Consider the following 13,729-nt stretch of genomic DNA (forward strand, 5'->3'; position numbering starts at 1 on the left):
CTGAATTAACAAGAATGTCGTCATAAAAGTACTGTCATAGGGACTACATTGCCAAAAATGTGAGAATGACATTTCAGTTATTTTTTTGTTGGGTTCCCCCCCCCCCAGTTTTTGTGGTGGTGTTTTTTTTATACAAAAGCTAAGGCGCCTTATCAAACCCCACTGGGCACTTTGTGTGTATGCGTACACATGCATATATTTACTAGCCTGTAGCACTTTAGACAATGGCAGCAACTGTCACCAGTCTATGAGTGCAGAATCAAATAACCACCATCAGTTCATTATGTTGACCAAGATGCTGCTTCCTCAGCTGCTAAAAGAAGCAGTGGACTTAACTGCCAAGATTTCTGGGAATTTAAAACCTCTTAAGTACTTTTTTCTTTTTTTTAACGTTTATATATTTTAATAGTTGTGACAAACTTCCACATCTGAGAACTGTCCTTTGGATAGGTGGCTATCCTTTGGGGCTGCAAGTCTTAGTACCTACTAAAGTGTGAGTAGTTTTTCAAATAATGTCCGATTAATTTAGGGATGAATATAAAAAAGATAGCATTTCAATATGTGATGTGACACTAATGAATGTATCACATACAACTGCACTACATACAACTGCACTAACATCTGCTGGCTTCATGACTACTTCCCCCACCCCTTACTGTTGAAAGGCCCTGACAGCAGCAAGTCTATTATAGTACACACATAACGTAAGTACAACAACCCTATGAGGTGAGTAGTGTCCTTGAAGAAATAGAAACAAGCACAGATTATTTACCCAAGGAGATGAAACATGTATCATTAGATTTTTTTCTGTATTCATGAATATTAGCACCTGCTCACCAGAAAACCTACAGTTGATACTACACTTTTTTTTAAAACCTAAATTATATGGCTGGAAATCTTTTACTAAAGTCTGTGTGTCATTAATTACTGCCAACGATGTAAAAATTAGGGTTGACAACCATCTCCACATTAATAGGTTGTGAACTATTATTTAGGTTTCTGTAGTATGGTGGTACAGTATCATACACTTCGTTCTAATGAAGAGTATCGTTTTCATTGTTAACTACCTGGAATGATTGACATCTAATTGGCAGAGTTGGCTATGATGGAGCCCCCATGTACCAATCACTGTAAAATCTACGCTAATTAAATTCTTGAGTAAGAAGGGAGTAAAAATTACATGAGTTCCCTCAGAGTTTCAAAAGGGAATATTCTTATTTTAAATAATTAAGCGTAAAGAACAAAGAATTCTACTTTAGTGTGCAATTTGCCTTTTTGAGTAGAGGGTTTATAAGCAGACCTCCCGTGTTAAAGGATTGTTGGGAAATGTTTATGTGGAACTAGAGGGTTTAGTTCTCACCAGATGCTTTTGTCCAATTTTTTTTACTAAAAAGTCCTACTCCAGGCGAGCTCTGGTGGCCTAGTGGCAAGAAGCTGCAACTGCAATCTCAGAGATGCACGGTTCAAATCCACCAGATGCTCTGCTGGAGAAGGAGGAACAATCTCCTCCTGTACCAGTCAGATCTGATTTGACGGTACACACAAAAAATACTGAAATAAAATAAATTTTAAAAAAGTCCTACTCTAGTCATCAGACTCAAATCTTACAAAGGGGAAATAAATTACATCCCCAGATCCTTTAAAGGAGTATTACCCGCATTCAACACCAGAGAAAATTTTCCCCATGACAGTACATTCCGTTTTGGAGGGAAAAAGTTTGGTAGAGAATTCAAAATGGCGATGTGCAGTGACGTCATACCTACCTCGGTCGCACATTGGCGTCTCAGTAAGGGCGGAAGTGGATTAAAGATGCCTCGTTAGTGAGGTGGTCGCTGGCTACGCAAAAGAAAAGGTTCAACATCGGCTGGATGCGTCCAGATGAACAACCGACTAAGGGCGGAAGTTCTCCTGTTAAGGGCGGAAGAGTTCTAACGCGAGGATCACTTTAGTGCTTACTGTGTTTCAGTCATTTCCGAGGTAGAACGGAAGTTGCTTTGTTTTGCTTCAAGATGGCTGCGGGGATGTATTTGGAACATTACCTGGACAGTAAGAGCAGGCCGGAGGAGGGGGTCAGGGGTCAAAGAGTGGTGGGGGACATCGGGGATGAGAGGATCTATGGCCTGGAAGTCCTGGTAGCAAGATGGTCACAGTTGTGAAGAGATCCCATGGGGAAAAGTATTGGAGGGTGTGGAGAAAGAGGGGGCGGGGCAGCAGGGTCGGGGACTCTGTTGTTGGGTGTAGACGAAGGAGGGGCTGTGCTCTGGGGTGAAAGATCTTTGGACCGGCTGGTGGATGTAATGGGAAGATGTTTGCTGTCCTCGCTCTTCTGGGTTACCAGCCTCAAGACAGTTTAAAGTCTTTTTTAATTGGTCTTTCCTACCTTATCATCCAGTGCCATTTGGAGCAGCGGCAAAGACCTGCTCCTGGCTCCGTTCAGTTTTTCTCTAAAAAGCAATTCTTCCTCATCGGGATCGGGGGTGGTGAGTGACCGCTGTCAGGTGCTGAACTGGAATGCTACTCCTCAAGGAGCAAAGATCCAATTTCCATGATTCTAGAAATCCTGGTGTTATGTTTATGCCGTTTGTGTCGCCTACTTACTTCTTCACAAAGCCTATCACAGTGTGCGCTTGGGTCAGTAAATGTTGAAGCCCTGCTGTGAGTCAGACATAATGGCAGGCACTGGAAATATATAGAAATGAATAAGACACAAGCCCTCACAATTTAATAGGAAACACATTGTACAAATAAATTATTGTAAAAATTGTATGACAGGAGAACTACAAATACATTAAAATAATAGTAACACTGGAGAAAGGAATTATCTGGGGAGATTTTTTAAAGTATGTGGGAGTTGGTATTTGGATCTTAATGTTTGAACATTTATTTGCCTCTCTGCAAAGTTAAAAGTCATCTCAGGTTGGAGGAAACATCAGCACTGATAGATTTTTGGTAAAAGTGTTTGATGTATAAGACTTTAATTGAGAAGATTAGGAGATGAGTGTGGAAAAGCAGCTTAGACTAGATTATACAGGAGGTTTTGAGTCAAGTTGAGGTTTCGTTTTAAATAGTGAGAATCTGACAGATTTTTAAAGTAGGGTGTGATTTTATAAAAGAAAATAACCAATATCTGGTAAATGGAAGAGTGATAACATTGATAACAAGGAGACCAGTTGGTGATAAACTAGGCCAGAAGTGAGAACCTGAGCTTAGAGAGTAACAGAGAACTTAGAAGTTAAATGTAATTAGAGGGGGGGGGAAGTTAAATGTGATTGAATTAATGGGGTGACTGGTTAAGGAAGAGGGAAGAAGCTAAGGCATCTCCTGGATTTCTTGTTTGGGAATTGAGGTTGATAATACTACTACAACGCAAGAAGTCCAGAAGTAATTGTAATTAATTCCATTTTAGGAATGTTAATTGAATCTATGATAGTGAATGAGATAATGCAGGGGAAACAAGTAGAATGAGAAAATCAGAGGATTAAAGTGAAATCTCAAGAAAACATTACCATTTAAGGGACAGGCTAAGGAGACCTCATTGTTGGAATTACCAGAAGGTATATGGCAAGATTTGGATTCCTAAGAAGAAGAAAGTTATTGGAAGGAAGAAGACGGTGCCTGCTACAGAGGTATTTTTTAGGATAACCAACCAGAGCCAAACCCATAACCACTGAGTCAGTTCTGACTCATAGCAATCCTTTAGGACAAGAATAGAACTTTCCTATAAGATTTCCAAGCCTATAAATCTTTGCAGAAGCAGACTACCATATCATTCTCCCATGAAGCAGCTTGTGGTTTTGAACCATTGACCTTTCAATTAGTAGTTGAGCACTTATTGGGCTGCTAGGGCTCCTTTTTTAGAATAGGACTAATAAAAGACTACTTGATAAATCATTAGTGACTGAATATAGTCACAGTGAACTGGTGATGACAGACTTGAGAATATAGGTTAAAAAAGTGGAAACATTTCAGATTTTGAGGTTGGAAGACATTGTTCTTGTATAGGAAAGACTTAAGTATTCATACATTTATTCAAGTATTTATTGAGTATCTTCTTTATCTAAGTCATAATCCTAAACCTTGGGAAAGTAGCAATACACAAGACAGACATATTCTTGCCTTCCTGGAAATCTGGAAAAGGATATTAAGTAACTAATTACATAGCTGATTATTTAGTTATAGTTTAATATGTACTTATTTAAGAGTATGGAGTTAGGATAAAATACCTTGAGAGCATATATCTGGGCACTTGAATCTAGAGAAGTCATATTTGAGCCCAAACTTTGAAAAACATAAATTTGGTAGCCTTACCAAAACTGATACTTAAGTCTAATTGAAATTAAATAAAAGAGGTATAGTGGGGTTGGTGTGATTGTATCCAAGGCAAAGAGAAGAGCATGTTAGAAACCGAAAACAGGAAGAATACTGACTAATTTGAGATACTCAAAAAAGACCAGTATGGTTAAGAGCAGAGAGAATGCAAAATGAGGCTGTCAAGGGATAAGGACATGTGAGTTAAAGCCAGAAAGTATATGGCTTCAAGGAGCAATGGAAGTCACTGGGATGAGAAGCATGGGAGTGATGTGTTAGATTTTCATTTTTCAAACAAATATACTTGCTGCTGTATGTAGAGTATATTGTGTTAGGAGCAGTGGTGGATGCCTGGAGGGTATTTCTAAGTTGAAGACAAAGTATCTGAAGGAAGAGATTGGAAATGAAGGAAAGGGAAGTGCTGATTTATAGAGTATGGATAGGATAGTTGTGCAGAGATGTTTGTTGTTGAGGGAAGGAGCTATATATGACTGTGTGGGGAAGGAAGGGTGAATCTATTGTAGATCAACCTAAAGTTTCAAAGGAGGGAAAACTAAAGACATTTGGATCTTGTTTTGGAACTTCCCTTTAAAAGGAACTCAAAGACCTGTGAAGTCCATTAATTCTCTTCTTTCTGCACCTCTCCTTAGGTATTGAAAACCTCCCCTTTGAATTGCAGAGAAACTTTCAGCTCATGAGGGACTTAGACCAAAGAACAGAGGGTATGTAAGGAATCTGTAAATAATGAATTTATGTGATCATTTCTTTTTCTACTTGGTTTTATATGTCATCTGATACCATCTAAAGAACTGTGGCTTCTCTATTTCTCTGTCTTTTACTTTCTTTCAGTGCTTAAAGAGAGGTACTCATTTCCATATCAGCATTTTCATAACAGATAAGATACTGAGAACCAGATATTATGTTTTTTATACCTCAAGAACCAGATACTATATTCTTTCTACCTCCCTCAAAAGGATATGGAAAAAAACCTTGGTTAACTTTAGAATAATTTCTGCTGTCTATATTCAGTATAGCTAGAGATGACAGTCTAGAGACTAAGTTCACCTGATCCAGGCCATCGTCTTCACAGTTACTTGCTGTGCATCAGAGAGCTGGACAGTGACTAAGGATGATAGAAGAAGAATCAATGCCTTTGAGTTATGTTGCTGGAGAAGAGTCTTGAACATAGCATGGACTGGACGACCAAGAAAACAAATAGGTCTGTCTTGGAGAAGGTGAAACCAGATTTCTCCTTGGAGGCTAGGACTTTGAAGCTCTGTCACATACTTTGGGCATGTGGCCTAGAGGGACCGATCCTTGGAAAAGGACATCATGCTCAAAAGAGAGGAGGGAAAGTGCAGGAGAGGAAGACCATAAGTGAGATGGATTGATACAGTAACTAGGGCAATGGGGGTAGGAGTGTCAGAATTGGTGAAACTGGCTCAGGACAGGGTAGGCTTCAGAGCTGTTGTACATAGGGCCTGTGAGTCACGGGTGACGTGATAGCACTTAACAACAGCAGAGCTGACAGAAATGGAATTAATGCCTTAGAGTTATAGTGCTGGAGAAACGTATTGAACTGGACTTCCAGGAGAACAAACTGATTTATTCTGGAGAGAGTGAAACCAGGTTTTCCCTGGAGGCAAAGATTTTGAAGCTCCATCTCACATACTTTGGGCATGGGGCCAGGAGGGACCAATCCTTGGAGAAGGACATCATGCTTGGAAGGATAGAGGGATAGCATAGGAGAGGAAAACCCTGGATGACGTGGGTTGACACGGTAACTAGGATAATGGAACGTGTCAGAGGCAGTGAGACTCTCTAAAGATAGAGGAGGGTTCAGAGCTATTGTGCATAGGTTGCTGTGAGTTGCAGGCAACTTAATGACACATAACAATATAATCACTATAATTGAAGACTATAATATTTCTGCTTGATTTCATTCTTAATAAGATCACAAAATTTACAGTGTGATTTTAGTCTTACGGTATTTTTGCTATGTTACTTATTCTTGAAAGAAAGGAGAGCAGCAATTAATATCAGAATCCCAACACTGTATTCTCCAATCTTACCAAAGCATTAGGTAGCCTGGTCTAGAAACTCATGAGCAGGCTTGGCTTCACATATACACTACAGTAACCAGGGAGGTTTCTTCAGGGTCAGAGATAGCTGTTGAATCAATTCCCTCTGTTCACTTAAGGAGGATGGATCTTGTGCACTTATGTGGTCATATTCAAGGATATAGCACGCTGCTGTTAGGATACTTGAAAATGGTGGCTTTTGTTTTACGCTCGGTAAGTTTACTCAGGGGAAAGGTGAACATCATCTAAAATCCTGGACATTGACTTCTGAAAACTGCTTGGTGAATGGTGAGGAGCAGCTTGCTTTCTTTTAAACAATTGGAACTTTTTTTAGTTTAGGCATAGAAAGACTGTTTAAAGATTGTGGAACCCAGTGCTTTCTCAGCTTCCTCCAAACACCTGCAATGAAGTGGGGCATAGTAAAGTGCTCACAGGTCTTCCCTGTTAACTTGTTGCTGCGCTGTCCTGCAGCCAAACCTTTTTTGTTTATGAGCTATATCCAGTATTAGACAGTACACATCTACAGTCTCAATTCTAGAATATTAGTCATCCAATACAGAACTGTTTGCAACAGTAGATCAAATGAACTAACAAAAAAATTGCAAATATGAGCAAGTTGCAACTGATGAGCAAATTAGAATAGGGAGAACTATTCATAATATACATCCATTAGGGCCTACTTTTAAATGAGGAACTAAAGAAGTAAAGACTTGGTAAACCCCAGAGCAAGATCCTGCCTGCCCGAGGTCAATGCTTTGTGGAGGCACTCAGGTTGAAGCCACCATCACTATGTCTGACCAGGAGGCAAAACCTTCATCTGAGGCCTTAGGGGACAAGAAAGAATACAGCAAACTCAAAGTCATTGGACAGGATAGCAGTGAGATTCACTTCAAGGTGAACATGACAACACATCTCAAGAAACTCAAAGAATCATCCTGTCAGAGACAGGGTTTCAGTGAATTCACTCAGGTTTCTTTTTGAAGGTCAGAGAATTGCTGAAAATCACACTCCAAAAAAACTGGGAATGGAAGAAGAAGATATGATTGAAGTTTATGAGGCACAAACATTCAACAGTTTAGATAATCTTTTAATTTTTTTTCTTTTCCCTTAATCCTTTTTTATTTTTAAAAAGAGTTCTTTTGTAATGTGGTGTTCAAAACAATTGAAAACTGGCCCCTATCTTCAAAACATCTGATATTTTGAATTCTAGTGTTCATTATTCATTATTTGTTTTAATTGTGTTGATTTTTGGTAAGCAAACCTCAGCCCCCTTGATATTGCTCTCCTTAAAAATTACTTGTGTGCCCAGAGGTGCATGGTTCAAATCCACCAGATGCTTTGCTGGAGAAGGAGGAACAATCTCCTCCTGTACCAGTCAGATCTGATTTGACGGTACACACAACCCACACACAAAATAATAAAATAAAAAATTACTTGTGTGCACAGAGAGGTCACGTTTTCCAGGACTGAGCATTTTCAGGCTTGTGGGGTAAATAAGATCACCCAATGCAAGTGTTCATAATGATCTTCCATTTGGCCCTGAAGTTCTAATACAGGACTGCTTCACTCCTGGACTATGACTTTCAGTGGGAGATGGAAGTTTTTCAGAGAACTGATCTGTGGAAAAATGACGTTTCCTTAACTTGAAGCTACTTATGTGAGGTCTGGACCAAAAGAAGAGGAATATCAGGTTGGAGTCTAACTCCAGAGATGGCTTCACTGAAGAGACATTAAAATTCTTGTTAGAAGATCCCAGAAAAATTCTAAATTCCATTGGCAGTTAATTATTCACACAGAATTGTATACATCAGAACACTGCTCTTTTGATTTTATTTGTACTTTTTGGCCTGGGATGGGTTTTAAATGGACATTGTCTCTACCAGCTTCATTAAACAAAATATTTCTTAAAAAAACAAAAAATAAGTAGAGACTTGGAAACCAGTTGCAGCAGATAGCCTGGCCTGATTTGCAGTGAACAGAGATGCTATGGAATGTTTTGGAGAAGAGAAACCAGGCAGCTTTTGAGACAGAATTTAGGGTTCAAGCAACATTCTGCCCTGAAAGGAAGCGTCTTTCAACACCAATAAGAGTAATCTACGTATTGGTGCAGTATGCAAAGGATCCTATATGCTTGAATCATTTAAGTTCCAACTATGATGGCAGTGTTTTCATCACCTTGGAGGCATCTTTAAAGCAAATATTGTCAGTGTGTTGCATTAGTACAGGACAGGCACAGTACCTGGGAACGTTTGACAGTGTGTTTTAGTTCAAAGGTTATAATGGTGAATGGAAAAGGTGAATGGAACAAGAGGAAGAAGTGTGTGTCACCCAGCCACTCAGGCCATTTTGACCAGGCCTCTGTCTCTTTGTAGACCTGAAGGCTGAAATTGACAAGTTGGCCACTGAGTATATGAGTAGTGCCCGCAGCCTGAGCTCTGAGGAAAAATTGGCCCTTCTCAAACAGATCCAGGAAGCCTATGGCAAGTGCAAGGAATTTGGTGACGACAAGGTGCAGCTTGCCATGCAGACCTATGAGATGGTATGGCCCTGTTCATGGCTCCCCACCTACCTCTCTGTTATCTGTACTGGGTCTGTAATGGGATCTGTTTTGGGTCTGGGAGATCCATAGCATCTGCCTTAACCTTATTTGCTGGAACCAGCCTTGTACCTCTCCCTTCTCCCACCCAGGTGGACAAACACATCCGGCGGCTGGACACAGACCTTGCCCGTTTTGAGGCTGATCTGAAGGAGAAACAGATTGAGTCAAGTGACTATGACAGCTCCTCCAGCAAAGGCAAAAAGAGTGAGGAGGAGGAGGGCAGGGCTGTGAGCGGTGGGGCCAGGACTCAGAGGGAGAAGCAACAGCAGGCTTCACGTGTGAGGATGGGCTGCCAGGCTGGAAATGGGCGTAGAAGGAGGACTTATCTTTCTTTTTCTCTGCCTTCTGGCTTCCTGCTCTTTCCTAGGTCGGACACAAAAGGAGAAGAAAGCTGCCCGTGCTCGGTCCAAAGGGAAGAACTCAGATGAAGAAGCCCCCAAGGCTGCCCAGAAGAAGTTAAAACTCGTGCGCACGTGAGTGCATAGGAAACTCGTTGCCAGATGACGTACTCTTCTTCCTTACCTGCCCCTGTGTCCAGCCTACACTGCTCCTGGTCGTTTTCCTCTGCCTTTGATACCAGTAACTCTTCTCCTCACCTGTTAGTTTGGTATCTGATGAGCAGAGAGGAGGAACCACCATGTCCCATCATGGTCTCCTCCAGCCACCTCTGAGAATCTCAGTTACAATTCTCCTTCCTGCAAATGATACTTTCTCCTTTTCTTGACCAACAGAAGTCCTGAGTATGGGATGCCCTCAGTGACCTTTGGCAGTGTCCACCCCTCTGATGTACTGGATATGCCTGTGGATCCCAATGAGCCCACCTACTGCCTTTGTCACCAAGTTTCCTATGGAGAAATGATTGGCTGTGACAACCCTGATGTGAGAATTAGCTTACTTCAGGAAGGGGGGCTCTGGACAGGATGTAAGGATGTGGGTACAAGAGGTCATGAAAACATGTTTGACCTTGACAGTAGGAGGCAGGTGGTTGGTGCTTGCTGGACTTGGGACCTCCAGGAATTCTGAAAAAGGGTGAAATAAGGGCATATCCAGTAGGAATTTGTGGAGGGGGAGGGTCTTCTTTCCTTCTTCTGCTCTTCCTTGGCCCCATAATTTATGCCTCTTCTATTATTCCTGCATTTTCTAGTGTTCCATTGAGTGGTTCCATTTTGCCTGTGTGGGGCTGACAACCAAACCTCGAGGGAAATGGTGAGTGAGAACGGTAGGAGGAGTAGGACTGCTGTTAAACTGATTGATAAAAGACATTCTCTCTCTCACTCATATTCTCTCTCGCCCCTTCTTTTGCCCACTTTCTCTAGGTTTTGCCCACGCTGCTCCCAAGAACGGAAGAAGAAGTAGATAAAGCCTTGGATTCCAACACAGTTTCTTCCACATCCCCTGACCTGGGCTAGTGGGGAGAGGAATGCCTGTGCTGGGGCCAAGGGTTTCATGGAGAAATGGATAGTTCAGTACTGTCAGCCCTTCTCCACCTCTCCCCCCACTCCTGGTGCTGAGGCTGCATTCAAACCCTGGTAGGGAGGGGTACTGCAGCCACTAACAGTATGTGCTCTCATCCAACCCTCCCCCTTCAGAGGAAAGTGGTACCACCCACTCTCCTCTTGCCTCCATGCTGAGGTTGGTGCTGTATTTCAGAGGGGTGGTCCTCTTTGTGCCCCTTGCTTTGTATTTAAGGACTGGAGCAGTAGCATGGGGTCATTCCACCAGCCCTCTAACTTCTTTCCCCCTCCACAGGGGAGCTATGATATGATAGACTTTCTTCTTCATTCTCTTCCTGCTTTTTCCATGGTGCAGGCTCCCCAGATCATCTGGGCTATGGCCCTATTTGAAAGGGCACCCCTTTCTCTGTGCCAAGGGAATTCATCCTGACCTTGTGAATGGGGAGGGGCAGGTGGTATGCAGATAGCACATGTAAAGGAATTTGGGTAGACGAATAAAAACTTTACATGTTGGCCTGCTGTGTTTCTTAAACATGCACTACTTTAGTATATTATGTTGAGCATTCCTTTTGCATCCTTTGGGATGGATAAGAACTGGGAAGATGACATGCCAAAAGTAGAATAAGCCATGGAACCACAGAAGTGCTGCTTCTACACTAGAACTTACAACTTGAGAAAGATGAAGCTTGGAAGTTGGTACCTGAGATCAGAGGTCTCCAAACATTTTTAAATCATGCAGTTTTTCCCTGTTAAACATTTTTCCTTTCATTTTAATAAATTCATAGTTGTGTTATATACATGTATTATGTTCTTGTTATGTGCCATTGACTCATAGTTGATCCCCTAGTGGGTTTTCAGAAGCAGTAAATCACATGGGTGGAGATTGCTAACCATACTTCTCCCTCGGAGCAGCTGGTAGATTTGAACCACGTGCTTTTGGGACTGCAGCAGCACAGCTTCTTACCATGAGACCACCAGAGCTCCTGTACTACTATATAAAATATAATACCAGAATTATGTTTATTTGTGTTTTATTGACTATGTAAAATCATTTGTGTGGACCACAATAAACTCTGGCAAGCACTGAGAAGAATGGGAATCCCAGAACACTTACTTATGCTTATATGAAGCCTATATCTAGACCAAGAAGCTGTTCAAACAGAGCAAGGGAACACTGTACGGTTTAAAATCAGGAAAAGATTGTGTCAGAATTGTATTTTCTCCATACTTACTCTATCTGCTGAGCAAATCATTTGAGAAGCTGGACTCTAGAAGAATGTGGCATCAGGTTATGACAAAGATTCATCACACACCTGTGTAATGTAGGTGACACAACTTGGCTTACTGAAAGTGAGTAGGACTTGAAATGCTTGCCACAGAGGGTCAAAAACTACAGCCTTCAATATGGATGGCATCTAAACATCAAGAAGACAAAAATCCTCACCACTGGAGCAATAAGCAACATAATGAGAAAACATTGAAGTAATCAAGGATTTTACTTTCCTTGTAATCAACATCCATGGTCTCAGCAATCAAAAAATAGTTTTAAAAAATCAAGAATTGTGTTGCAGTGTAAAGTTTGCTTTCAATTTCTCCAAAGTCCTAAAAATAACAATGTCAGTTTAAGGTGCACCTGATTCAGGCTATGGTCTTTTTTACATCTGAGAGCTGGACAATGAAAAAAAGATGACAGAAGAATTGATGCCTTTGAATTGTGGAACTGGAGAAGAGTACTGAAAATCCCATGGCTTGCCAAAAGAACAAACAACATCTTGGAGAAAGTGCATCCAGAGTGCTCCTTGAAGACAAAGATAGCAAAACTTAGTCTCACTTTCAGCATGTAGTTAGGAGAGCCTATTCCTTGGAAAAAAGATACCATGCATGGAATAGTGGAGTCAGTGAAAGGAAGCCCCTCAATGAGATGGACTGATATAGTGAGAGCAGCAGTGAGTTTATGTCAGAGATGATGAAGATGGCATAGGAAAGGACAGGGTTCAGATCTGTTCATAGAGTTGCTACAAATCATACTTGAGTGCTCAATGTCTTTTTAAACAAAATAGTTAATTTCTTCTTTAACCTCAGTGTCTTGCTCATTTCTCAATTGAAAACTGCTTGCAGAGACCACTGAGCCATCTTTATTCTAAATTCTCTTGATCTAACCCATATTCTTGCTTTCCCTTTTCAGTACATTGCTTTCATAGAGGTTTCTCGTTCCTGCCCAAGTAGGCCCTAATCTTTTTCATACATCATTGCCTGCCCCAGACCCCTTCCTAGGTATACACCTGAGCCTTATGAGGCAAATTACTTCTTTCAACCCTATTGTCCTCTGCACTATGTCTACATCTGTAAAATGTAGATGATGCAACTAGAGACATTGCCAATGTCAGATGGATCTTGGCAGAAAGCAGAGTACCAGAGGAATGTCTATCTGTGTTTCATTGACTATGCAAAGGCATTTGACTGGATCATCACAAATTGTGGCTAACTTTGAGGAAAATGAGAATCCCAGAACACTTAATAGTGCTTATGAGAAACCTACACTTGGGCCAGAAGGCAGTCCTCAGAACAGAGCAAGGAAACACTGCATGGTTTAAAATAAAAGAGTGTGTCAGGGATTCATCCTGTGTCCATACCTTTTCTATCTATATGCATAACATCATTTGAGAAGCAGAGCTTTATGAGGAACATTGTGGTATCAGGACTGGAGGTAGACTCATGAACAACCTACATTATGAAGATGACACAACCTTCCTTGCCAAAACTGAAGAAGACCTCAAGTGTTTGCAAGAGAAGGTCAAGGACTGTGGTTTTCAATATGGATTGAAGCTCAACATCAAGAAGACAAATATTCTCACTACAGGCCAATTGGCAGCAGCATGATAGATGGAGAAGAGATTAAAGATGTTAATTACAGCTTGCTCGGTTCCACAATCAACACTCTGGCACAAGCAGTCAGGAAATCAAAAGATGAATTGCATTGGGGAAATCAGTTGTCAGGGACCTCTGCAGAGTACTGAAAAGCAACAATGTCAGTCTAGAGACAGATGCACCTCATCTGGTCCGTGGTCTTTGCAATTACTTGCTATGTATCAGAGAGCTGGACAATGAATGACTAAGGATGACAGAATAGATGCCTTTAACTTGTGCTAGAGAAGAGTCTTGAACATACCATTGACTGTCAAGAAAACAAGCTACAACCAGGAGAAGATAACATAGATGAATGGGACCTTCTAAGACTCAAATCCCTATGCACATCCAAAAACTTCTCCAGTAGGGTAAAAAGGGAA

General features: G+C 41.2%; 1 protein-coding gene and 1 pseudogene across 4 annotated transcripts; both read left to right on the forward strand.

The window, feature by feature from the left end:
* Positions 1-1,976: 1,976 nt before the first annotated feature.
* Positions 1,977-11,008, forward strand: ING4 (inhibitor of growth family, member 4). 4 transcript variants are annotated; one of them, XM_006891276.1, is made up of 8 exons: positions 1,977-2,046; positions 4,959-5,030; positions 8,762-8,928; positions 9,078-9,192; positions 9,356-9,461; positions 9,720-9,867; positions 10,133-10,194; positions 10,305-11,008. In XM_006891276.1, the coding sequence occupies exons 1-8, from the start codon at positions 2,010-2,012 to the stop codon at positions 10,342-10,344; spliced, it is 747 nt and encodes a 248-aa protein (XP_006891338.1). In that variant the 5' UTR covers positions 1,977-2,009; the 3' UTR covers positions 10,345-11,008. The 4 variants fall into 4 exon arrangements, with proteins under 4 accessions (XP_006891338.1, XP_006891339.1, XP_006891340.1 ...); XM_006891277.1 differs by having other exon boundaries at positions 9,078-9,183; XM_006891278.1 differs by lacking the exon at positions 4,959-5,030 and having other exon boundaries at positions 2,010-2,046; positions 9,078-9,193; positions 9,354-9,461; positions 10,305-10,344.
* Positions 7,179-7,969, forward strand: LOC102858367 (annotated as a pseudogene).
* Positions 11,009-13,729: the final 2,721 nt, after the last annotated feature.

Source organism: Elephantulus edwardii, unplaced genomic scaffold (assembly GCF_000299155.1).
Source record: "Elephantulus edwardii isolate Elephantulus edwardi_28Jun2011 unplaced genomic scaffold, EleEdw1.0 scaffold00096, whole genome shotgun sequence".
Taxonomy (NCBI): Eukaryota; Metazoa; Chordata; class Mammalia; order Macroscelidea; family Macroscelididae; genus Elephantulus; species Elephantulus edwardii.

Excerpts from the sequence above, each read along its gene's own strand:
- ING4 (XM_006891276.1), top strand. The coding sequence starts at position 2,010 with ATGGCTGCGGGGATGTATTTGGAACATTACCTGGACA. Across the intron at positions 8,929-9,077 it reads CCATGCAGACCTATGAGATG|GTGGACAAACACATCCGGCG; the intron begins GTATGGCCCTGT and ends TCTCCCACCCAG. Across the intron at positions 10,195-10,304 it reads ACCAAACCTCGAGGGAAATG|GTTTTGCCCACGCTGCTCCC; the intron begins GTGAGTGAGAAC and ends CACTTTCTCTAG.